Raw genomic sequence first — 23,762 nt, forward strand, 5'->3', positions numbered from 1 at the left:
TGGTACAGTTTGTTGAATTGTGTTTAAACAATCTTAACTATGAGCTTTTTGTGTGACTTGCGTTTTTTTAATGCTTTTAGATTGAGATTTTTGGCTATTCAATTGTCTTGCATCTGTCATCATACAAAGAAATATAATAAGAATGTTCATATTTCTATATCAATGCTTAATTGTATTGCTTGCTGTAGTCTAATTACAGTAGAATCTGAACATTCATTTTCCTTGAACTATTTTCAAAACTGTTTTTAAAAGTAAATAAACAAGCGTCACTGCTTATGACATGCCAGTGAACATTTTATTGAAGGCAAATACATTAGGGAACTGTCCCTTTAAGAATGAGGATTTGGGAGTGACGCGGATATGAAAGCTAGTTTATCCCTCTTTCCTTTGCAACGGATATTGTTTAGATTAACTAGACTAGTTAGCGATAACTAGCTAAATTATAGGGAGAAATGATTCTCACTGTTTAGAAACGGAAAGGATACCAGAAGGGGTATTTGAGCGTCCTCGGAATTCATATTTCAGGGTTGAGGCGTCATCCAAATTGGGATAACTTTGAAGAAGTTCTTTGTATTCAGGGATCCGCTGATAAGAAGACGTTAAACATGGACTGGGGAACGGATCTCTGGGTGAGTATGCGAGCAGTCTGGGATCTGCCAAGGGCTTTAGCTCTCGTGAAGTTTTGCAAAGTATTGTTTTTGCCACTTTTAATGTAATGTTTCATGTAGCTTCATCTATGACTATGAGCATAACAAGAGACTGGGTTTGATGGAGGTAGTCAAACAATACTGAGAATGATTAAGAATGATTTTCTTGGGGGAGATCCTCCCAAGATAATGTTACTGTTTAAAACAAATTTCCTGCAATTCTATGTATTTTGACATGGCGTAGTTCTATGACCGGGGTGGGAAAAAAATGTAGACCACAGGTTAGGTGTATTTAGGATGCTTTGAACATTTAAATTAACTCACCATTTGATGACTTTGAGATTTTGGGGGGGATGAAGTATTTTTTTTGTTTGTTTGTGGTTTGACACTTTATCCAGACAGTAATGAAATGAGATCGGGACACAGGCAAATGCTAGAAACAGTGGGAAGGTTGTAAGCAGGGATTGATCCCTTTCTCATGTGGAAAGTTGTATGCTCGGCACAGGAATTTTTAATGGTAATGGAAGTGGGTAACACTTTTTTTTTTTTTTTATGGGTCTGGAAGAAAATCCTACTTGGTTTCCAGGAGAGTTGGCCACACATCTATGTTTCCCAAGTGCTCGGTGTTTGAAAAATGTCTTAAAATCACCCAAGCTTGATGAAAAATCTAATGAATATCAATATTCAGGTGGTTTATGCATTCTAAGGATATAGATTGGGGGTAAGGCCCTGCGATAGACTAGCGTCCTATCCAGGGTGTGTACTTTACATCAAGCTGCCTCACGCAACAGAAACAGTAGATGGGGGCTCCTGCCCTATGAGCCGTTCCAGCTCGTGCAAGCCAAGGCTCGTGCAAGGATACTTACTACTTATGCTTACTATATAGTTGAAGATCCTCGCTGTCATCTTACTCTACATAGTCCCCCTACCATCTCTGCCTAGCTTGTGCACAATACTAAAATATTTGATTCCTGGAGCATTGAATATCAATGATTATTTGTATAATTTATTCAAAACTGTCCATGAATAGCTGCAGTAATACATAGCCTCATTCATTTTCAAAGACACAAGTAGCCATATCAGACTTCAAATATGTGATTACAGTGGCACAATTGGGAAGAAGTGGAATAATAAAATGTGTGGGGAATGTCAGTCGTGTTCTTGCTGACAAGCACAGTAATTACCCTATATTTTAGCCCATTGTTGAGAATGAGAATTGTTCCACTGATCATACTGAAGTAAATTGATAATAAAATCTCTTGAAGACAAGATGTCCTAAATCTGACCCTACATCCTAACCAAACAATTGTTCTATTCATTGCTCCCCCTCTAGAATCAAACATACAGTTTTCGGTTCACAATCTGTTTGACAAAATGATTTATCACCGAACGAGGGGACTAATGCAAGTGTGGATGAAATAGACTTTAGTACATGCTGTCTAAAGGCTGCATTCTATCAAGCTGATTCCTACTCCAATATGTGATAGATGCCGTATAAATGCTGTTGGAACACTAATGCACATGTTTTGGGAATGTCCTGTGGTGTCCCCGTTCTGGTTACATGTTTTGGGAATGTCCTGTGGTGTCCCCGTTCTGGTTACATGTTTTGGGAATGTCCTGTGGTGTCCCCGTTCTGGTTACATGTTTTGGGAATGTCCTGTGGTGTTCTGGTTACATGTTTTGGGAATGTCCTGTGGTGTTCTGGTTACATGTTTTGGGAATGTCCTGTGGTGTTCTGGTTACATGTTTTGGGAATGTCCTGTGGTGTTCTGGTTACATGTTTTGGGAATGTCCTGTGGTGTTCTGGTTACATGTTTTAAATTGCCTTACTAAAGTTTTGGGTTACCCTGTGAACAAAGATCCACTTTTTGTTTTTGTTGAATGATGACTCTTTTGTACTGCATTTGTACTGCAACTGGTTCAGAAAATGAATCATTTATGTGGGGTTGACATCAGCAAAAAAAGGTTATCCTTAGTGCTTGGATTACCCCTCCAATCCTCTCACCTCAAACATTTTCAAGATATTGTTCGTATAGAGTGATCAGTGGCCGTGATAAATAAAGCTCGGGCTAATCCAGTTGAGGCATGGGAAATTATTATTATGCAAATCTCTATCAGATATCAACAACTCTTGACCAAGCAATGGACCTACATGGTAAGGGCCAATGCGTGAGAGTTTGCAGCTCTGAGTCTGCTTTAAATTTGCTTTAAAAACCCCTAGAGTCGATGTCCACGCCCTGCGGAACTCTAATTAGCATAATAATACATCTGTGAATTCAAGCGAGAGGGAAGTATTTTTGTTGTTGCATTGGATGCGTCTCAATCCACCGCATCGTCTGATGTTGCAGTTCCGCATCTGCGGTGAAAGGTGGCAGAACTAGAGTAGGGTTTGTCAGACCATGAGACATCCTGAAAATCTGTCTTCTCACAAAACCCTATGTTGCGTCCAAACGGTTTGGCCTGCAAACTATTATGACTCCTCTATGGAAAGATTACTCCATGGGACACGTCTGAAGTTGGTACAGCCGATCTTCCATCTTCTGTTTGTAGCATCCTAACAGTCTGGGCTACAATAATATGACCCCTCTGTGGAAAGGTTAGACTCACGAACATGTACATGTCGGTTGTTTTGCTCTAGGATGCCCACAGGCCTCACAAGACTCATCTGAACGTCCCCCGGCACCAGTTGAAAGAAATGAATGGAAGCATACACTGTGCATTCGGAAAGTATTCAGATCCCTTCCCTTTTTTCACATTAAGTTACATTTCAGCCTTATTCTACAATGGATTCAATAAATTTTTCCCTCATCAAATCAAATTTATTTATATAGCCCTTCGTACATCAGCTGATATCTCAAAGTGCTGTACAGAAACCCAGCCTAAAACCCCAAACAGCAAACAATGCAGGTGTAAAAGCACGGTGGCTAGGAAAAACTCCCTAGAAAGGCCAAAACCTAGGAAGAAACCTAGAGAGGAACCAGGCTATGTGGGGTGGCCAGTCCTCTTCTGGCTGTGCCGGGTAGAGATTATAACAGAACATGACCAAGATGTTCAAATGTTCATAAATGACCAGCATGGTCGAATAATAATACGGCAGAACAGTTGAAACTGGAGCAGCAGCACAGTCAGGTGGACTGGGGACAGCAAGGAGTCATCATGTCAGGTAGTCCTGGGGCACGGTCCTAGGGCTCAGGTCCTCCGAGAGAGAGAGAGAAAGAAAGAGAGAATTAGAGAGAGCATATGTGGGGTGGCCAGTCCTCTTCTGGCTGTGCCGGGTGGAGATTATAACAGAACGTGGCCAAGATGTTCAAATGTTCATAAATGACCAGCATGGTTGAATAATAGTAAGGCAGAACAGTTGAAACTGGAGCAGCAGCATGGCCAGGTGGACTGGGGACAGCAAGGAGTCATCATGTCAGGTAGTCCTGGGGCATGGTCCTAGGGCTCAGGTCCTCCGAGAGAGAGAAAGAAAGAGAGAAGGAGAGAATTAGAGAACGCACACTTAGATTCACACAGGACACCGAATAGGACAGGAGAAGTACTCCAGATATAACAAACTGACCCTAGCCCCCCCGACACATAAACTACTGCAGCATAAATACTGGAGGCTGAGACAGGAGGGGTCAGGAGACACTGTGGCCCCATCCGAGGACACCCCCGGACAGGGCCAAACAGGAAGGATATAACCCCACCCACTTTGCCAAAGCACAGCCCCCACACCACTAGAGGGATACCTCATCAATCTACACACACTACCCCATAATGACAAAGTGAAAAGTTTTTTTTTTTTATTTGCAAATATAAAGCAGAAATACCTTATTTACATAAGTATTCAGACCCTTTGCTATGAGACTCGAAATTGAGCTCAGGTGCATCCTGTTCTACAAGCTGATTGGAGTCCACCTGTGGTAAATTCAACTGATTGGTAAATTCAATTAATTGGGCATGATATAAGTTCCGACAGTTGGCAGTGTATGTCAGAACAAAAACCAAGCCATGAGGTCGAAGGAATTCTCCGTAGAGCTCCGAGACAGGATTGTGTCAAGGCACAGATCTGGGGAAGGGTACCAACACATTCCTGCAGCATTGAAGGTCCCCAAGAACACAATGGCCTCCATCATTCTTAAATGGAAGAAGTTTGGAACCACCAAGACTCTTCTTAGAGACTCTTCTTAGAGCTGGCCGCAAACTGAGCAATCGGGGGAGAAGGGCCATGGTCAGGGAGGTGACCAAGAACCCGATGGTCACTCTCAGACCTCCAGAGTTCCTCTGTAACCTTTCAGAAGGACAACCATCTCTGCAGCACTCTACCAATCAGGCCTTTTTGGTAAATTGGCCAGGAAGAAGCCACTCCTCAGTAAAATACACTTGACCTCCCGCTTGGAGTTTGCCAAAAGGCACCTAAAGGGCTCTCAGACCATGAAACAAGATTCTCTGCTCTGATGAGACCAAGATTTAACTCTGGCCTGAATACCAAGCATCACGTCTGGAGGAAACCTGATACTATCCCTACTGTGAAGCGTGTTGGCAGCATCATGCTGTGGGAATGTTTTTCAGCGTCAGGGACTGGGAGACTAGTCCGGATCGACGGAAAGATGACCGGAGCAAAGTACAGAGAGATCCTTGATGAAAACCTGCTCCAGAGTGCTCAGGACCTCCAGGCTGGGCTGACTGTTCAGCTTTCAATAGGACAACGACCTTAATCAAACAGCCAAGACAACACAAGAGTGGCTTCAGGACAAGTCTCTGAATGTCCTTGAGTGACCCAGCTAGAGCCCGGACTTGAACCCGATCGAACATCTCTGGAGAGACCTGAAAATAGCTGTGCAGCGACGCTCCCCATCCAACCTGACTGCGCTTGAGAGGATCTGCAGAGAATAATGGGAGAAACTCTACAATCTTGTAGCGTCATACCCAAGAAGACTCGAGGCTGTAATCGCTGCCAAAGGTGCTTCAACAAGTACTGAGTAAATGGTCTGAATACTTATGTAAATGTGATACTTAATTTATTTATTTTTTTAATAGAAATTAGTAACATTTTCTAAAAACTTGTTTTTGTTTATGATTTGAGGTATTATGTGTAGATTGTTTTCCTTGTCAATGTAATCAATTTCAGAATAAGGCTGTAATGCAACAAAATGTGGAAAAAGTCAAGGGGTCTGAATACCATGTATACAATGTACACATACGCATGCATACATACTGAACAAAAATATATAAACGTAATGTGCGACAAGTTCAAACATGTTACTGAGTTACAGTTTATGTAAGGAAATCAATCAATTGAAATAAATTCATTTGGCCCAAATCTATGGATTTCACATGACTGGGAATACAGATATGAATCTGTTGGTCCCAGATATCTTAAAAACAGAGGTAGGGGTGTGGATCAGAAAACCAGGCAGTATCTGGTGTGATATAATTTTTTATTTAACTAGTCAGCGTGCCTCATGCAGCGTAACATATCTCCGTCGCATAGAGTTGTCAGGCTGTTGATTGTGGCCTGTGGGGAATGCTGTCCTACTCCTCTTCAATGGTTGTGCGAAGTTGCTGGATACTCCATTGTAGTAATTCTGTGGCCTTTATATTGTCCCCAGCACAAAGTGCACCTGTGTAATGATCATGCTGTTTTAATCAGCTTCTTGATATGCCACACCTGTCAGGTAGATGGATTATCTTGGAAAATGAGAATCTCACTTACAGGGATGTTAACAAATTTGTGCACAACAATTTAAAGAAATAAGTTGTTAAAATATGAAAATCATACTGTGGACACCGAAGGCTTTGCAACGCCCTGATGCATTTAGTGCTCATCTCTGACAGGTGAACCGTGAGGTGGACAATTGTATTAGGAAAGTAGTCTAAAGTTTTGCATATGCTACACATCAAAACACAAGGAATAGTGTTTTTGTAATTTGTTTAAGGGTGGTTTTTAAGGACTTGTAAATGTGGCTAATTTGGCCAGCATCCCTCATTTATTGATGCTGCGTCAGGTTGGATCTGAATGCATAAGGATGTCCATTAAATTTCTCAAATGTCTGGTAAATAAAAATGTTACCTGATTTTAGAATATTCACATGAAAATCTGTCGCCAATTGGATGGGTCCATATTATCTTTTTGACACCTTGAGTTGGACCAGCATGTCACTCTGAACAGATACAAATGTGATGCTCTTTATACAGGCAGTCCAATTCTGATATTTTTCACTAATTTGTCCTTTGCACAATCAGATCAGTTTGTTTTTTGCCCATAATTTTAAGTGTGTGTGATTGCAGCACGCAATTTGTGGTGTTCCTGCATGTGTGCATTCCTGAATCTGCATATAAGTCCCCCCTCCCCCTTCCATAAATGGGCAAAAGATCAGAATTGGGCTGTCTGTGTAAATGCAGGTACATAAGTTATAGCACGATTTGTAACTCAAATCAAAGTGCTGTCATTGGGGACCCTGAAGAATAAAGCAGCTGGTGTCTTGTCTCTCAGATCATTATGCTATTAGCTAGCTAGCCAAGTTCAAGTCAATGTTTAATTCCTCAAGAAAAAGCTTATGACCCAGATGGTTGTGCACAAACTGCCAGACATTCAGAATGTCTAGGACCTAGGACTTTTTTTACTCGCGTGAATTTCATTGACATTCCTTGCCCCAATACTAGTTTTGTCCTAAGGAAGTGTCCACTTTTGGGAGGGCTATGCCTGCAACAAGTTGTCCCACAGTTGGGCGTTACTTGATTCCCAGAAATAGGACCCTTTTGCCTCTTGCTGCCCACTGCGTGCATGGATGGAGCACAGTCTCATGGGCATGGCTGCTTGAGCCCTGTAGTCATTTTGCTCCAAATACATTTTCTTCTGCAACTTATATTGTCACCCACCATTGACTTGAAGTTGACATATTGAATGATATCAGTTACATGATGGCACATTTACTCCAGATCCTTCAATGTTTTCAACATTTCAACAACGCACTGTACTGAGCATGCCAGAGGTCACCAGCCCAACTCTAGTCCTGGAGAGAGGGTTTGCCAACTAGGCTAATTACTAACAACCAATACCTTCATTGAGGAGTTTAAAATAGCCTGGGAAAACATTGTAGTGTACACTTGCTTTCCAGGACCAGGATTGGTGACAACAAGCAATAGATGGCTGGATGGATCTTTGCTCTCGCTCATCGATCTCACATGGTTTTAATGAGTATAATGAGTTGATTTCAACCTCTTTTGACTGCCACCGGTTGTCATGGATTCCCCAGCCAATGTGCACAAGAGTGAGTTACAGTGGTAGCTGGTAGGCGACACAATGGACAAGACAAACAGAGAAACAAGCAGTCTTTTCACTAGAAAATCAGGCCGAGAACACACTGCCCCTCAATGTTGCTACACTGTTTATCTGAGAGCTAGGCTATGGCTACTCCACCACCCACCCAGTGATCTGACCTCCTACACACACACACTCATATGGGTGTATGTAACGCTCCATTTACAGAGAGGAGGGTGGGATGGTAGGTTCTGACCTCATTACCCATGTTCCCCCTGGGCCTCTCTCTCTTCCTCCTGTCCCCTTTCCATCCCCAGTGCTGCGCTGCATGGAGCACCAGCAACCTAATTAGGTTTGACCTCATTTAATGAACTCAAAACATCTCATCTCTCCATGCTCTTGTATTTATTTATATGGATATATTTGCCACATCTGTTTCACTTTTTAACCCAAGAGACATTTCTTCAAACCTCTACTTTCCTCTGAAAACAGATTTTATTAGCTGGTAGTTTACTGTACCTTCTATCAGGTTTAGACCATACTACTAGTGAAATTGATTGTGAGAGAATGACTTCAATTTGCACACAGATCTAACCAGGTTTTCACATGTTTGCCAATAGTCTCCCTCACACATAAATACAAACATTCATTCAACATTCATTCCTTCTCTCGCCACAATGTCCAGACTGCCTAATTGGTTGTGATTGTGTTTGGCCAGTAACGTTCGTGGCCAACTGTGCTGCCTGCTCTGTGGCATCTGTCCCCTGCTTTCCTTGCCGTTAATCCAGCAGTTATTTTAGGCACCTAGTGTTCAGTGTGTAAGATCAGTGTATGGGCATTAGCCCTGGCTGCTAGTGTGACAGAGTGAGGACAGGCTCTGTGTGTGTTCCACAATCCAGGACTGTAAAAAATGTAGCATGGCAGGCGGGCCCTTTTATAAAGATCATGAAAGACTGTGACTAAGGCAGGAAACATTCTCCATGGTCGTGGAGCAGTATCATTGGTGTAAAAATACTTGGAAGTACTACTTAAGTAGTTTTTGGAGGTATCTGTGCTTTACTATTTATATTTTTGGCTACTTTTACTTCACTCCATTCCTAAAGAAGATGTGTACTTTTTACTCCATCCATTTTCCCAGACACCTAAAAGTACTAATTCACACATGTATTAAGAGAACAGCCTCTGATCTGGAGAACTCACTAATTACATGCTTCAATTGTAAATGATGTCTGAGTGTTGGCGCATGCCCCTGGCTATCTGTAAGTAAATACATTTTTTTTAAACAAAAAAATGGTGCCATCTGGTTTGCTTTCTAAAATAATTAGCAATTTTATTTTTTATTTTTGATGCTTTTTGATAAACTAAGTACTTTTAAACTTTTACTGAAGTAGTATTTTACTGGGTGACTTTCACTTTTACTTGAGTCATTTTCTATTACTCAAGTATGAGTAATGGATGGATGGGCCTACAGTCTTTGGAAGATTACTGTCCTTTGCCGTGTCCGTGTGTCCTAAATGCAATCATGAAGCCAACAGTATGCTAATGAAAAGCCCAACTGAATGTCCTAGCTTACTGAAACTTTAAATTGGATCCAATTTCTAAACAAAATTGTCTCATGGAGAGGGCAAACAAGGTTGTTCGTGTGGTGGAAGCCCCCCCAAGCCAGTAGGCCTAATGGTTGTGAAACAACAATCATCTTGGTTTATTTACAACTTAACCGCAACTTAACCGCTAAGACAGGAGAGCTTTGTTAAACTGGAATGAAAACCAATGTTCTCTCCTTGTCTCTTGGTGGTGTTTAGGGTGAACACAAAAAGAGCACACTGTGTGCTGTGGCCCTCATTTTCCTGCCCCAAAACATTTGATCAGACTTCTAAAAATAAGTCCTCCCTGTTACACACATGCACACATACAGCAAGTTGCTCGCAATGTTTCATACAAGCCCACATGTTCATGTGTTACGTGTTCTTCTCAAATAAAAGGCCGTAGGTGTTATTTGTTCACTCTTTTTGCGTGCCCTTTGAAGGGGTAGGCTGGGTCAAGAACATGGCCCAACATGACAGGAATCTCTTCCCATAGACGGCCCGCCCCCATACTGTAACTACAGAGGGCTTGGAGGTGTTCGGAGGGAGGATTGGCTGTTCCTTGATATCATCATCACTCTCTAACAGGCTTGTCTGTGCTTGAAGTGGCCATAAAGCAACCAGCCAAAAAAGGAACTAAAGAGAAGAGAGACGAGAAGACTCCTCACTGCATATCAAAGTGTGGGGATTTCTGTTAATGATACGTGTGGTAGCAAGCCTATTTAGTTTTTCTTCTGCGAGTTGACGATGTGTTTTGCTTTTGAAGTGTAGGGAAAACCTAATAACGATGTGTTTTGCTTTTGAAGTGTAGGGAAAACCTAATAACGATGTGTTACTTTTTAGTGCGTTTTTGTTTCGCCCGTCCATCAGCCTCTTCCGAGGACAAACATAAACATTGTTTTTACAGCATTTTATTTGTTTTGTACATTATATACACATACATGGCACTTCTCTTTTCTTTTCTTCACAGTAGTTACACAGCAGGAATATACACCGAACAAAAATATCAACTCACCATTCTAACTATTTCAAAGATTTGACGGAGTTCATATAAGGAAGTCAATCAATTGAAATAAATGCATTAGGCTCTAATCTCTGTATTTCACATGACTGGACAGGAGTGCAGCCATGGGTGGGCCTGGGAGGACATCAAATCAAACTTCATTTGTCTCATGTGCAGAATAAAGTGTAGACCTTACCGAGAAATGCTAACTTACAAGCCCGTAACTAACAGTGCAGTTCAAGAAGAGTTAAGAAAATATTTGCCAAATAAACTGAAGTAAAACATAATAACAAGTAACACAATAAAATAACAATAACGAAGCCATATACAGGTGGTACCGAGTCAATGTGCGTACAGGTTAGTCGACGTCATTTGTGAATTATAGGCAGGGGTGAAGTGGCTATGCTGCTACTCGCTGTTTATTATCTATGCAATGTACAAACAAATGGAGGGGGGGTGTCAGTGTTAAGTCCAGTGGCCATTTGATCACCCACTGGGGAGCCAGGCCCAGCCAATCAGAATGAGTATTTCCAAACAATAGGGCTTTATTACAGACAGAAATAGTCCTCAGCACCCCCTCAACACACATCCGGCGATCCTGCAGGTGAAGAAGCTGGATGGGTCCTGGGCTGGTTACATGTGGTTGTGAGGCTGGTTGGACGTACTGCCAAATTCTCTAAAATGATGTTGGAAGCAGCTTATGGTAGAGAAATTAACATTAAATTCTCTGGCAACAGCTCTGGTGGACATTTCTGCAGTCAGCAGGCTAATTGCATGCGCCCTCAACTTGATTTCAACTGTGTTGTGATATTTCGCCTAGATTCTGAACCTTCCTAATCACATAGTATCTACAGATTGTAAGTTAATGATGAATATTTTTATTGAAACTATTATATTGTTGATTGACTATGGCTTTCCAAATCTCCCAACAGTGCTATTTGTAGGGTTAATTTGAGGTAAATGTTGTGATTTTTCAGCCATTCCTGAACCCGTGACCAGAAACAAGCTACATAGGGGCAATACCAGAATACCAGAATAATCGAATGATACTGTCTCTTCGCAGCAAAATCTGCAGAGCTGAGATGATTTTATGTCCTATATACCTAACATTCTGATGGTGGCAAGAATTTTATACATTTTTTTATTGAAAAAAAAAGTTTTGAATCAAGCGTTTTTTTTTTGTATCAGACAAAACCATAGAATCAGTACATCAAATCTCTTCTATTTTACAATCTGTATGGCACCGCTGTCAACATTTTGGTCCTCAAATGAAACTGGTATGTTTTTCAATTTATGAAGATTTCTTTTAGCCAATTTTTGGCCTTTTAAAGGTGTTGTATGCAATTTATATGCAATTCATATTTGGGATGTTTCTACTGAGTCTACGTACCACAGGAAGTGCAAGAGTGGGGCATTTCCTATTTCCTGTCGGTAAAAGGTTGTCCTCCCTGTGTCCTCTTGCTCGCTCTCTTGCCCTTTTCCAACTTTTTCTCCCTCTTCCCCCTCTCTTTAGCAGCAGGATGATTTAGCATCTCAAGGCCGGGAGTTAAGGGTTGTGCATATGTAGAGATTTCTTGGAAGGCATAACATTTGGGTAGATATGGTGACTTGAGATTCAGTATCAACAGTCTGTAAACGAAATGTTGCCTCAGACTGATTAATATCCAGCGTTCTTTTAGATGACGTCATTCATCCGACGGAGCCCTGTCATTCTTAGCTCATCACCATTAGATATCATCCATCTCGTGTGTGTCGTGCATAATCTCTTTCTCTCTTTTCATGTTCCTTCCCCCCAGGACCAATATGACATCATCGACAAGCACACACAATCCGGGCTGGAACTGGTAGAGAAGTATGTCAAGTTTGTGAAGGAGAGGACGGAGATAGAGCAGAACTATGCCAAGCAGCTGAGGTAGGACTCATTCTTCATGGTTCCTCATTCCTCAGGCCTCATTCCTGCCTGTGTGCCCACAGCAGTTGATGTTTGTGCTCAAAAGCTGTTTTATGAAATGTATGTGGTGTCTTATGACTAGTTTGGGGCAGAATTGAACTTGTCTCCCCCTGTTGGCATTGCCCCAGCCCAGACAGTCCCAGAAACACTGCCCTCATTCTCAAGCTTGAGCCTGCATTATTGCCTCCCTTTTTCTCTATTTCTCACTCTCACTCCGAGTGTGTCTGTCAGTATCTGCTGATGGGCTCTGGTGGAGAGGAAGTGGGAGCAGACTGGCACATGATGGACAGGATGTGGTCAGCGAGAGCTCTAATGAAAGAAGGAAGAATAGGAGAAGTGGATCTTTTTCAACATAATGTTCTTCTTGACTGTAGTTGAGTTGTCTTTCCCTTAAAGGGGCAGTGCAGTCAAACATGATTTCCTGTGTTTTATATATATATATATATATACACACACACACACACACACACCTGTCCACTGAGGTTGGAAGAATACAGTGAAATTGTGACAATTATGATAATGCCCTTTTAGTGTAAGAGCTGCCTGAAATTTCAGTTTGTTTGGCTGGGTGCATTTTTTTTTAGACCTAGATGTTAATAATAGGCCAATAACAGCTAGCTTTCAGGTTACACATCCTTCCCATCAGGCTCCTCTCTGACCACTCTGACAGACCACTCACAGTCTTAGCAGAATTCTTGCTAGTTTCTTTTTGACCATTTTAATGAAAAACATTTATAGTAAGGTAATTAATTGTTACCTAGAAATGATTTGATATTGAGATAAAAAGGAAAGATCAACTGTGCCAGTGGACCGGGGCAGTCTTGCCTACAAGAAGCAAATATTGTGTATTGTTTCTTAGCGGTGTGGATTGATTTTAAATTGAATAATTTATTTTCAATGCAAACTGTAACCAATTTAGGTTTGAACTTGTTTATTGAGATTTGAATAGACACCCTCCATTTGATGCATTGTGGTTTCCTATCATTTAGGATAATTAAGTTTGCATCTATGCTTTTGTCATATTCTATCTTCCAGACTACTTACCATATCTTCCCCCTCTCCTAATATTGACAGAAATCTAACAAAGAAATACAATCCTAAACGAGGCTGTAAAGAGGAACAGGAATGCAGGTGAGCTATTGTGGGCTTTTGTGTGTGTGAATGAATGTGTGTGTGCATAAAATAAATGTGCTTTATTTGTACCTGCCCAAGCCAGCTGTGATCTTCAACATGACTTTCAGTTCCTAATCAGACATAGAGAAGGAAAACCAAGCTTGACTAAAATAATACACCAACAATACATGACGTAATTTCAATGACGTGTTTTCAAACTGCTTTCCTGTCTATAGTACTGTAGTTGGAGAGGCTATGCCAGCACCTGCAGAGCAATGCAAATGACTGCTACTATACCCCCTGAGAGGGAAACGGGAATAAGGAAGTAATGGACCTATCATTACCTGGCTAACACCGCTATTTAAGCAACAGTGTATGTAACTTCCTGTCAATGCCCAAATCGATTACAGATCTCATCTCTTCTGTATCCTTTCCCTCCCTTCCTCCCTCGTCCCTCCCCCCTCTTCACTCCCCTTCCTCTCCCATAGGTTCTCCAACCACCAGTCCTTCCTGGACATCCTGAATGAGATGAACGACTACGCAGGACAGAGGGAGCTGATTGCTGAGAACATGATGATGAACATCTGCATCGAACTCACCAAGTACCTGCAGGAGCTCAAGATGGAGCGTAAGACGGTGAGAGAGGGATCCACACAGAGAAGGATGGAAGAGTTCAAAACTCTTATTATAGAGAGGGCGAGTGAAGATGGGTGGGATCTAGGGAAAAGGAGGGAGAGTATGAAGGAGACAGGAAGGACGAGCAGAGATTTGTAGGTTCCTCTGTTATGGCACGAAGGTCGCCTTACTTGGGTTCTCCCGTAGGGGGGTGGTAACTGTCATGTTGTCATCCTCTGAAAGGAGAGGAATGCCTTGGCCCAACCCCAATGGAATATAGAATACACACAAACATTAAAAAGTCTCCCAGTAGACATGACCCACAGACAGACAGACTGCTGTTTGTTTACCATCTGTTTTGTTCAGTGGTTTTTGGTGGCAGTTGTTTATTCTGTACCCAATGCCAATGGCCCTGTCTAAGTAGGGACCGTCATGTCATCATCCTAGTGTTCTTGGTGTCTCATGTGTCCTCTCTCTGTTTGTCTGTTTGCAGCATCTGTCGGAGGCCAAGAAATCCCAGCAGAGTTTGGAGAGCACCTATAAGCAGCTCGACAGTGTAAGTTTGTTTACATGTCAGGCCGTCTGCCAATAATTCCTCTCTTCCAAAGGGAAAATCTACGTTGTTGGTAGAATACTAATGTATACATCCTCTCTACAGTAGGCCAATACTTTCCTTGTCAGGGAACAACTTGTCTGTCTTTCTGTTCAGTCAAAGGGCAATGTTTTGTCCAGTCACTGTCCTCCATTGTCTAATGTGGTGAAAGCTGACATGTTTCTGAATGCTCTCTCATATTGTCTGCTTTTTGTCTGCTGTAAGTGGGGTCATTGTTACATCAGTGAAAGGGACGTTTGTTCACTAGTTGTGTGTATGGTGATTCAGGTGACCAGTATTTGTAATATACAGTAAAAAGAGATGAGGAGCTCATTTTTAAAAGCAGGGGTAGGGAACCAAAATGAGACCAGAAACTAGCAGCACTCCAGCCTATTGCTCATCGCTGTATGGCTCAGCACCACTGACTTAAACCACTGATGTTCCAGCCCCATTCAGTAAAGTCAGGTGTTAGTGGCCATTGGACAAGTGTTCACTAACCTTGGGTGAAGCAGAGGTCTATTCTATTCCATTCAAAGAATGCCCCCAGAACACAGTATTGGGTTTAGCTAAGATCAACATGGTGTGTTTCTGTCTCTCTCTGTGTTTTAGAGTAAGAAACGTTTTGAGAGGGAGTGGCGGGAAGCGGACAAAGCTGCTCAATATGCAGAGAAAACTGACCAGGACATCAACGCCACAAAGGCCGACGTCGAGAAGGTTAGAGGACACCAACGCAGAATAAAAAGAACACAGGTTTTCATTTTCCGTTGCAAAAGGTTTTCCTACGGTGTGCCCTACTGAACACAATCCAGCTGTCCTACTTGTCCTGTTTCCCCTTAGACAGTGGAATGTGAGCCACCAGACCGACCTGTGTGTGACCTGTGTGTTTGTTTTGTTACCTGTGTCCAGGCCAAACAGCAGGCCAACATGAGGACACACATAGCGGAGGAGTGTAAGAACGACTACGCAGCCCAGCTGCAGAAATACAATAAGGAGCAGAGCCAGTTCTACTTCAGTGACATGCCTCTCATCTTCAACGTAAGGCAGAGCCTCTCACCCATCCATCCTGACCTTAACCTAGCTTTCCTTCCTTCTGCTGGGAATATTTTAAATGCTAACATTTGGTTCAATAGATACTAAAAACACAGCTGACTATTTAAATGTTTTATTTAACTAAGCAAGTCAGTTAAGAACAAATTCTTATTTACCATGATGGCCTAACAAAAGGCAAAAGACCACCTGCGGGGACGGGGGCTGGGATTTAAAAAATATGTATATAACATATAACAACGAGAGACAACATGACATAAGGAGAGATCTAAGACAACAACATAGCAAGGCAGCAATGGATGGTAACAACACAACATGGTAGCAGCACAAAACATGGTACAAACATTATTTGGCACAGACAACAGCACAAAAGGCAAGAAGGTCACACAAAGCAGCCACAACTGTCAGTAAGAGTGTCCATGATTGAGTCTTTGAATGAAGAGATTGAGATAAAACTGTCCAGTTTGAGTGTTTGTTGCAGCTCGTTCCAGTCGCTAGCTGCCATGAACTGAAAAGACGAGCGACCCAGGGATGTGTGCTTTGGGGACCTTTAACAGAATGTGACTGGCAGACTGGGTGTTGTATGTGGAGGATGAGGGCAGCAGTAGATATCTCAGATAGGGGGAGTTAGGCCTAAGAGGGTTTAATAAATAAGCATAAACCAGTGGGTCTTGCGATGGGTATACAGAGATTACCAGTTTACAGAGGAGTATAGAGTGCAGTGATTTGTCCTATAAGGAGCATTGGTGGCAAAACTGATGGCCGAATGGTAAAGAACATCTAGCCGCTCGAGAGCGCCCTTACCTGCTGATCTATAAATGATGTCTCCGTAATCTAGCATGGGTAGGATGGTCATCTGAATCAGGGTTAGTTTGGCAGCTGGGCTGAAAGAGATTACGATAGAGGAAACCAAGTCTAGATTTAACTTTAGCATGCAGCTTTGATATGTGCTGAGAGCAGTACAGTGTACTGTCTAGCCATACTCCCAAGTACTTGTTTGAGATGACTACCTCAAGCTTTAAACCCTCAGAGGTAGTAATCACACCGGTGGGGTGAGGGGCATTCTTCTTATCAAACCACATGACCTTTGTTTTGGAGGTGTTCAGAACAAGGTTTAGGATAGAGAAAGCTTGGACACTAAGAAACCTTTGTTGTAGAGCATTTAACACAAAATCCGGGGAGGAGCCAGCTGAGTATGAGACTGTATCATCTGCATATAAATGGATGAGAGAGCTTTCTACTGCCTGAGCTATGTTGTTGATGTAAATTGAGAAGAGCTTGGGTCCTAGGATCGAGCCTTGGGGTACTCCCTTGGTGACCGGCAGTGACTGAGAGAGCAGATTTTCTGGCTTTATACACTGCACTCTTTGAGAGGTAGTTAACAAACCAGGCCAAAGACCCCTCAGAGACCCCAATACTCCTTAGCCGGCCCACAAGAATGGAATGGTCTATCGTATCAAAAGCTTTGGCCAAGTCAATAAAAATAGCAGCACAACCTTGCTTAGAATCAAGGGCAATAGTGACATAATTTAGGACCTTTTAAGGTTGCAGTGACACATCATAATCTGAGCGTAAAACAGATTTCATACCAGAGAGATACTGGTATGAAATACCATATACAGTACATCAAGAAAGCCAGTCAGTTGATTATTGACAAGTTTTTCCAACACTTTTGATAAACAGGGCAAAATAGAAATAGGCCTGTAACAGTTAGGATCAGCTTGATCTCCCCCTTTTAAATAAGGACGCAACGTGGCTGCCTTCCAAGCAATGGGAACCTCCCCAGAAAGGAGCGAGAGGCTTGGCGACGATAGGGGCAGCGACCTTAAAGAAGAAAGGGTCTAAATTGACTGACCCAGATGTTTTTTTGGGGTCAAGTCTCAGGAGCTCCTCTAGCACCTCGGAATCAGTGACTGCCTGCAGGTTGTTATTCTTTAATCAGGCACCAAGACATGGCAGATCTGATTGAGTGACGTCCCGTATGTGCCTCCTCTCCCTATAGAAACTCCAGGACATGGATGAGAGGCGGGTGAGGAAGCTGGCGCAGGGCTACGTCTTGTTCTCAGACACGGAGAGGCACGTGATGCCCATTATCGGGAAGTGTCTGGAGGGCGTCACCAAAGCGGGCACTAATGTCAACGAGAGGAATGTGAGTCGGCTGTACTGTACTGAATGTATACAAAACAAACGTAACGTACGTAGATACATGCGGTCCAATGAAGTTCAAAAGAATGTGAGGGAAATGGGTATGAAACACGCATGCTTTGAAACATTTTGGTTTTGTTGGTCTGTGTTTCACTGTCATAATCCAACCTACTGTCCCTGCAGGACTCCATAGCTCTTATAGAGCAGTACAAGTCAGGCTTTGAGCGTCCTGGGGACCTGGACTTTGAGGACTACAGTCAGGGCATCAACCGTGCCTCCTCAGACAGCAGCCTGGGCACCCTCGGTACACCCAAAGGACCCCTGGAGCTGCTGGGCAAGAACAGGAGCAAACCGTTCTGGCTGTTCAGCAAGAAGAGTAAGGTAGGCTGATAGTACCACCACTCCTCCTCACAATGACAAGTGTACACCCCTGGTACATCCCACTCCCATGACTCAGTTCTGACTAGCTGAGTGGCTTTCTGAATTAGGAATAGACATTATTATCCTAATCTACAATTCATACCCTAATCAGTTTGTTTCCCTCCTATGAATGGCTAGTCCCCTGAGTGGATTTCTTAGTGTTTGAAATGATCAGTGCTCCAAGGTGCAGGTAGATAAACCATGAGCAGTGTGTGTCAGTGTTGAGGCAGAGGGGCTGAATCAGGGAGACAGCATCTGCTGGTCCCTAGAGGGACGTTCCCTCTGTCACTATGGTCCTGAAGCTGTGGTCTCTCACAATCTTTCCTGTTCCCAGAGCCCTGCATGTACATACTGCATGGCCCCCTCTCTAACACACACACACACACACACCTTTCTAGAACTGGTATGTGCATGGCTGTGTCCCTGGCCTGTCTGTGAATATGCCCCCTCTGACTTTCTGCAACGTGTGACTGACTGACTGGTTTCCAATAGGTCAACTCTACTGGCAGGCAGCAATCTGCAGAACTTGTGCTTTCATCAGCACAGACAGGCACAAACACATTGACTTTTCCGCTACAAACACACTGCTATTATACTGTATTATACTGGCCTAGACTATAACATTAACAGTCAAACCACCAAATGGCACCTTTGGGAAATGCCAACCATCAGGTATGATACTGGGACAGGGAGGGATGACTAGTTCCAGGTGAACTCATTTTTGCTGTGTTCTCTCTACACCATCCTTGGAGATCATGGATGGCGTTGGACCACTAGAGGCCATCTAGATCTAGAATATATTGGATGTCCCTTAAACAGGCCTCCTGAGCCACTCTGAAATGACTAAAAATAAACTAGACATGAATGTTGAGAGTACAGCAACCCAACACCTAGCTAACCTACATCATGACCGGCCTCTACCCACTGCTGTGTCTCTCTCTCCTCCCTCCTGTCTCTTCCAGCACTCTCCTCCTGCTGCATGTCTGATTGGCTTACCCTGCTGACTGCTGTCCAATCCTGTTCCTCTAATACACCCAGCCTACCTCCCGTCCTGTCTATGTGATGCACCGCTCTGTGTCATCGCTCCTGCTCTCCCCAAAGAGGTGGTTCAGTAATGATCAGAGTTAACTTTCATATTGGCCTGTGAGAAAGAGCTTTGGATGTCATTTGTAAAAAGTCCCCCCCCCCCACTGCACAACACTGACTCAAACAGCTCCTAGTTAAAGTGTTTTTTAGTCCAGGACTCCTGTAGGCTGATCTGTGACTGAGAAACCAGCCTGTAGAGTTGACTATATTCTCCTCACTGCTCCTCACTTGGTTACACCATCATGCCAACGTTCAGTAGTTCCCACCAGCGTAGAGACCTGCCATGTTTCTTATTACCCGTATTACAAGCATGTATACCAGGCCCAGACCTATAGGGTGTACTTTGTACCCAGTTCAGTCTACCTATGTATCTGTGTCCAGATTGCGGTTAACCAATGGAACCTCCCGTTGGTCCGCTCCAATCTGTCAACCTTGTTCCTCACGTAGGCTCACTCTACTCTACCCTTCATCGTGGCTTGTGTTTTGTTGTTGTTGCATTGCTGGTGTTGGGGCTGTAGTGCGGCTGTTGTGGCGCTATGTGAATGATCCGGTGGCTGTGGGCTTCTGCAGGTGTAACTGCTGCAGTGTCGTCTTCTCTGTGTGGTGTGTTGATGGTGTCTCTCTCTCTTTCCCTTGTCATCTGTTTTTGTCCTCCCCTCCCTCTCTCCCTCCATGCCACCCCCTCCCTGGGTGTCTGTGCTTCACCCCGCCCCAGCTCTCTCCCTCCCCCTCCTCACTCACTCCCTTGTCCACGCCCCCCGCCTCCTCACCCGCTAACGGACCCCCTCCCCCAAGTTCGGCCGGGACCCATTGTCGTACTGTTTGAAGGAGATCAATAAGACAGTCAAACCCAGAATATCCTCCTTCCGGACCCTCGGGCGAATGGTGAGTCATCAGGGTCAGTGGCCACAACGTCTCCTCGCAAAGGCCTCTGTTAACCTGTTTGGTGGATCAACCTGTTCTTTCTTATTGTTCCAGGAAATGACTGAATATGTCCAATCAAAACGGACTAAATTATTGAGCAAAATGTTTTCGGTTTCAGATGTTGACCTTTCAGAGTGGAAAGACCGAATCTTTGAAGGTGTCAGACACTGAATATACCAAACATTAAGAACACCTTTCTAATATTGAGTTGCTGGTCCATGTTGACTCCAGTGTTTCCCACAGTTGTCCTTTGGGTGGTGGACCATTCTTGATACACACAGGAAACTGTTGCAGTTCTTGACACAAACCAGTGTGCCTGGCACCTACTACCATACCCTGTTCAAAGGCACTTCAATCTTTTGTCTTGCCCATTCACCCTCTGAATGGCACACATACACAATCCATGTCTCAATTGTCTCAAGGCTTTAAAATCCGCATTTAAGCTTAGAGCAGGTGTCCTTCATGTTTTTTATACTCTGAATACACAGTGCATTCGGAAAGTATTCAGACCCCTTCACTTTTTCCACATTTTGTTATGTTACAGCCTTATTCTAAAATTAATTACGTTGTTTAGTTTTTTTCCCTCCTCAATCTACACCCAAATGTTTGCAAATGTTTACATTTACATAAGTATTCAGACCCTTCACCTTTGGCAGCGATTACAGCCTCAAGTCTTCTTGGGTATGAAGCTACAAGCTTGGCACACCTGTATTTAGGGAATTTCTCCCATTCTTCTCTGAAGATTCTCTCAAGCTCTGTCAGGTTGGACCGAGACCGTTGCTGCACATCTATTTTCAGGTTTCCAGAGGAGTTCAAGTCTGGGCTCTGGCTAGGCCACTCAAGGACATTCAGAGACTTTTCCTGAAGCCACTCCTGCATTGTCTTGGCTGTGTGCTTAGGGTCTTTGTCCTGTTGGAAGGTGAACCTTTGCCCCAGTCTGAGATACTGAGTGCTCTGGAGCCGGTTTTTATCAAGGCTCTCTCTGTACTTTGCTCCGTTCATCTTTCCCTCGATCCTGACTAGTCTCCCAGTCCCTGCCACTGAAAAACATCCCCACAGCATGATGCTGCCACCACCATGCTTCACAGTAGGGATGGTGCCAGATATCCTCCAGACGTGACGCTTTGCATTCAGGCCAAAGAGGTTAAACCTTGTTTTCATCAAACCAGAGAATCTGGTTTCTCATGGTCTGAGATTCCTTTAAGTGCCTTTTGGCAAACTCGAAGTGGGCTGTCATGTACATTTTACTGAGGAGTGGCTTCCGTCTGGCCACTCTACCATAAAGGCCTGATTGGTGGAGTGTTGCAGAGATGGTTCTCCTTCGAGAAGATTCTCCCATCTCCACAGAGGAACTCCCGAGCTCTGTCAGTGGTAGTCTGGTTCTTGGTCACTGACCAAGGCCCTTCTCCCCCGATTGCTCAGTTTGGCCGAGCGGCCAGCTCTAGGAAGAGTGTTGGTGGTTCTAAACTTCTTCCATTTAAGAATGATGGAGGCCACTGTGTTCTTGGGGACCTTCAATGCTGCAGATATGTTTTGGTACCCTTCCCCAGATCTGTGGCTCGACACAATCCTTTCTTGGAGCTCTACGAACAAATCCTTCGACCTCATTGCTTGGTTTTTTTCTCTGACATGCGCTGTCAACTGTGGGACCTTATGTAGACAGGTGTGTGCCTTTCTAAATCATGTCCAATCAATTGAATTTACAACAAGTTGACTCCAATCAACTAATATGAATTTCGAGTCTCATAGCAAAGGGTCTGAATACTTATGTAAACATTTTTGCAAATGTCTAAATCTGTTTTTTCTTTGTCATTATGATGTATTATGTGTAGATTGATGAGGAAAATGTTTTATTTAATACATTTTAGATTAAGGCTGTAACATAACAAAATGTGGAAAAAGTTGAGGGGTCTGAATACTTTCCGAATGCACTTTGTATATACAGTCATAGCCAAATGTTTTGAGAATGACACAAATATTAATTTCCACAAAGTTTGCTGCTTCAGTATCTTTAGATATTTTTGTCAGAAGTTACTATGGAATACTGAAGTATAATTACAAGCATTTCATAAGTGTCAAAGGCTTTTATTGCCAATTACATGAAGTTGATGCAAAGAGTCAATATTTGCAGTGTTGAACCTTCTTTTTCAAGACCTCTGCAATCCGCCCTGGCATGCTTTCAATTCACTTCTGGGCCACATCCTGACTGATGGCAGCCCATTCTTGCATAATCAATCAATGCTTGGAGTTTGTCAGAATTTGTGGGGTTTTGTTTGTCCACCCGCCTCTTGAGGATTGACCACAAGTTCTCAATGAGATTAGTTCCAACTGCATGGTTGGAACTAGAAGCACAAGCATTTCGCTACACTCGCATTAACATCTGCTAACCACGTGTATGTGACAAATACAATTTGATTTGGATTAAGGTCTGGGGAGTTTCCTGGCCATGAACCCAAAATATCAATGTTTTGTTCCCTGAGCCACTTAGTTATCACCTTTGCCTTATGGCAATGTGCTCCATCATGCTGGAAAAGGCATTGTTCGTCACCAAACTGTTCCTGGATGGTTGGGAGAAGTTGCTCTCGGAGGATGTGTTGGTGCCATTCTTTATTCATGGCTGTGTTTTTAGGCAACTCCCTTGGCTGAGAAGCAACCCCATACATGAATGGTCTCAGGATGCTTTACTGTTGACATGACACAGGACTGATGGTAGCGCTCACCTTGTCTTCACACCTGCCTGCTGCCATTCCTGAGCAATCTCTGTACTGGTTGTGCCCCGATCCTGCAGCTGCGTCAACTTTAGGAGACTGTCCTGGCCCTTGCTGGACTTTCTTGGGTGCCCTGAAGCCTTCTTCACAACAATTGAACCGCTCTCCTTGAAGTTTGATGATCCGATAAATGGTTGATTTAGGTGCAATCTTACTGGCAGCAATATCCTTGCCTGTGAAGACCTTTTTGTGCAAAGCAATGATGACGGCACGTGTTTCCTTGCAGGTAACCATGGTTGACAGAGAAAGAACAATGATTCCAAGCACCACCCTACCTTTGAAGCTTCCAGTCTGTTATTCGAACTCGATCAGCATGACAGAGTGATCTCCAGCCTTGTCCTCGTCAACACTCAAACCTGTGATAACGAGAGAATCACTGACATGATGTCAGCTGGTCCTTTTGTGGCAGGGCTGAAATGCAGTGGAAATGTTTTTTGGGATTCAGTTCATTTGCATGGCAAAGAGGGCCTTTGCAATTAATTGCAATACATCTGATCACTCTTCATAACATTCTGGAGTATATGCAAATTGCCATCATATAAACTGAGGCAGCGGACTTTGTGAAAATGTATATTTGTGTCATTCTCAACACTATTGGCCACGACTGTATATTTAAGTA

The 23,762-nt window shown here is 43.3% G+C and overlaps 1 protein-coding gene across 1 annotated transcript in view; it reads left to right on the forward strand.

Moving 5' to 3' along the window:
* Window positions 1-350: 350 nt before the first annotated feature.
* Window positions 351-23,762, forward strand: part of LOC115110542 (cdc42-interacting protein 4 homolog) — a 29,054-nt gene continuing 5,642 nt past the window's right edge. Inside the window, 11 exon segments of the mRNA XM_029636292.2 lie at window positions 351-629; window positions 12,279-12,394; window positions 13,508-13,564; window positions 14,035-14,182; window positions 14,655-14,717; window positions 15,363-15,467; window positions 15,660-15,788; window positions 17,803-17,949; window positions 18,129-18,326; window positions 20,167-20,236; window positions 20,239-20,336. Of these exon segments, the coding sequence (XP_029492152.2) occupies window positions 606-629; window positions 12,279-12,394; window positions 13,508-13,564; window positions 14,035-14,182; window positions 14,655-14,717; window positions 15,363-15,467; window positions 15,660-15,788; window positions 17,803-17,949; window positions 18,129-18,326; window positions 20,167-20,236; window positions 20,239-20,336 (1,155 nt within the window). The 5' untranslated portion in view covers window positions 351-605.

This window comes from Oncorhynchus nerka, linkage group LG26 (genome assembly GCF_034236695.1).
Source record: "Oncorhynchus nerka isolate Pitt River linkage group LG26, Oner_Uvic_2.0, whole genome shotgun sequence".
Taxonomy (NCBI): domain Eukaryota; kingdom Metazoa; phylum Chordata; class Actinopteri; order Salmoniformes; family Salmonidae; genus Oncorhynchus; species Oncorhynchus nerka.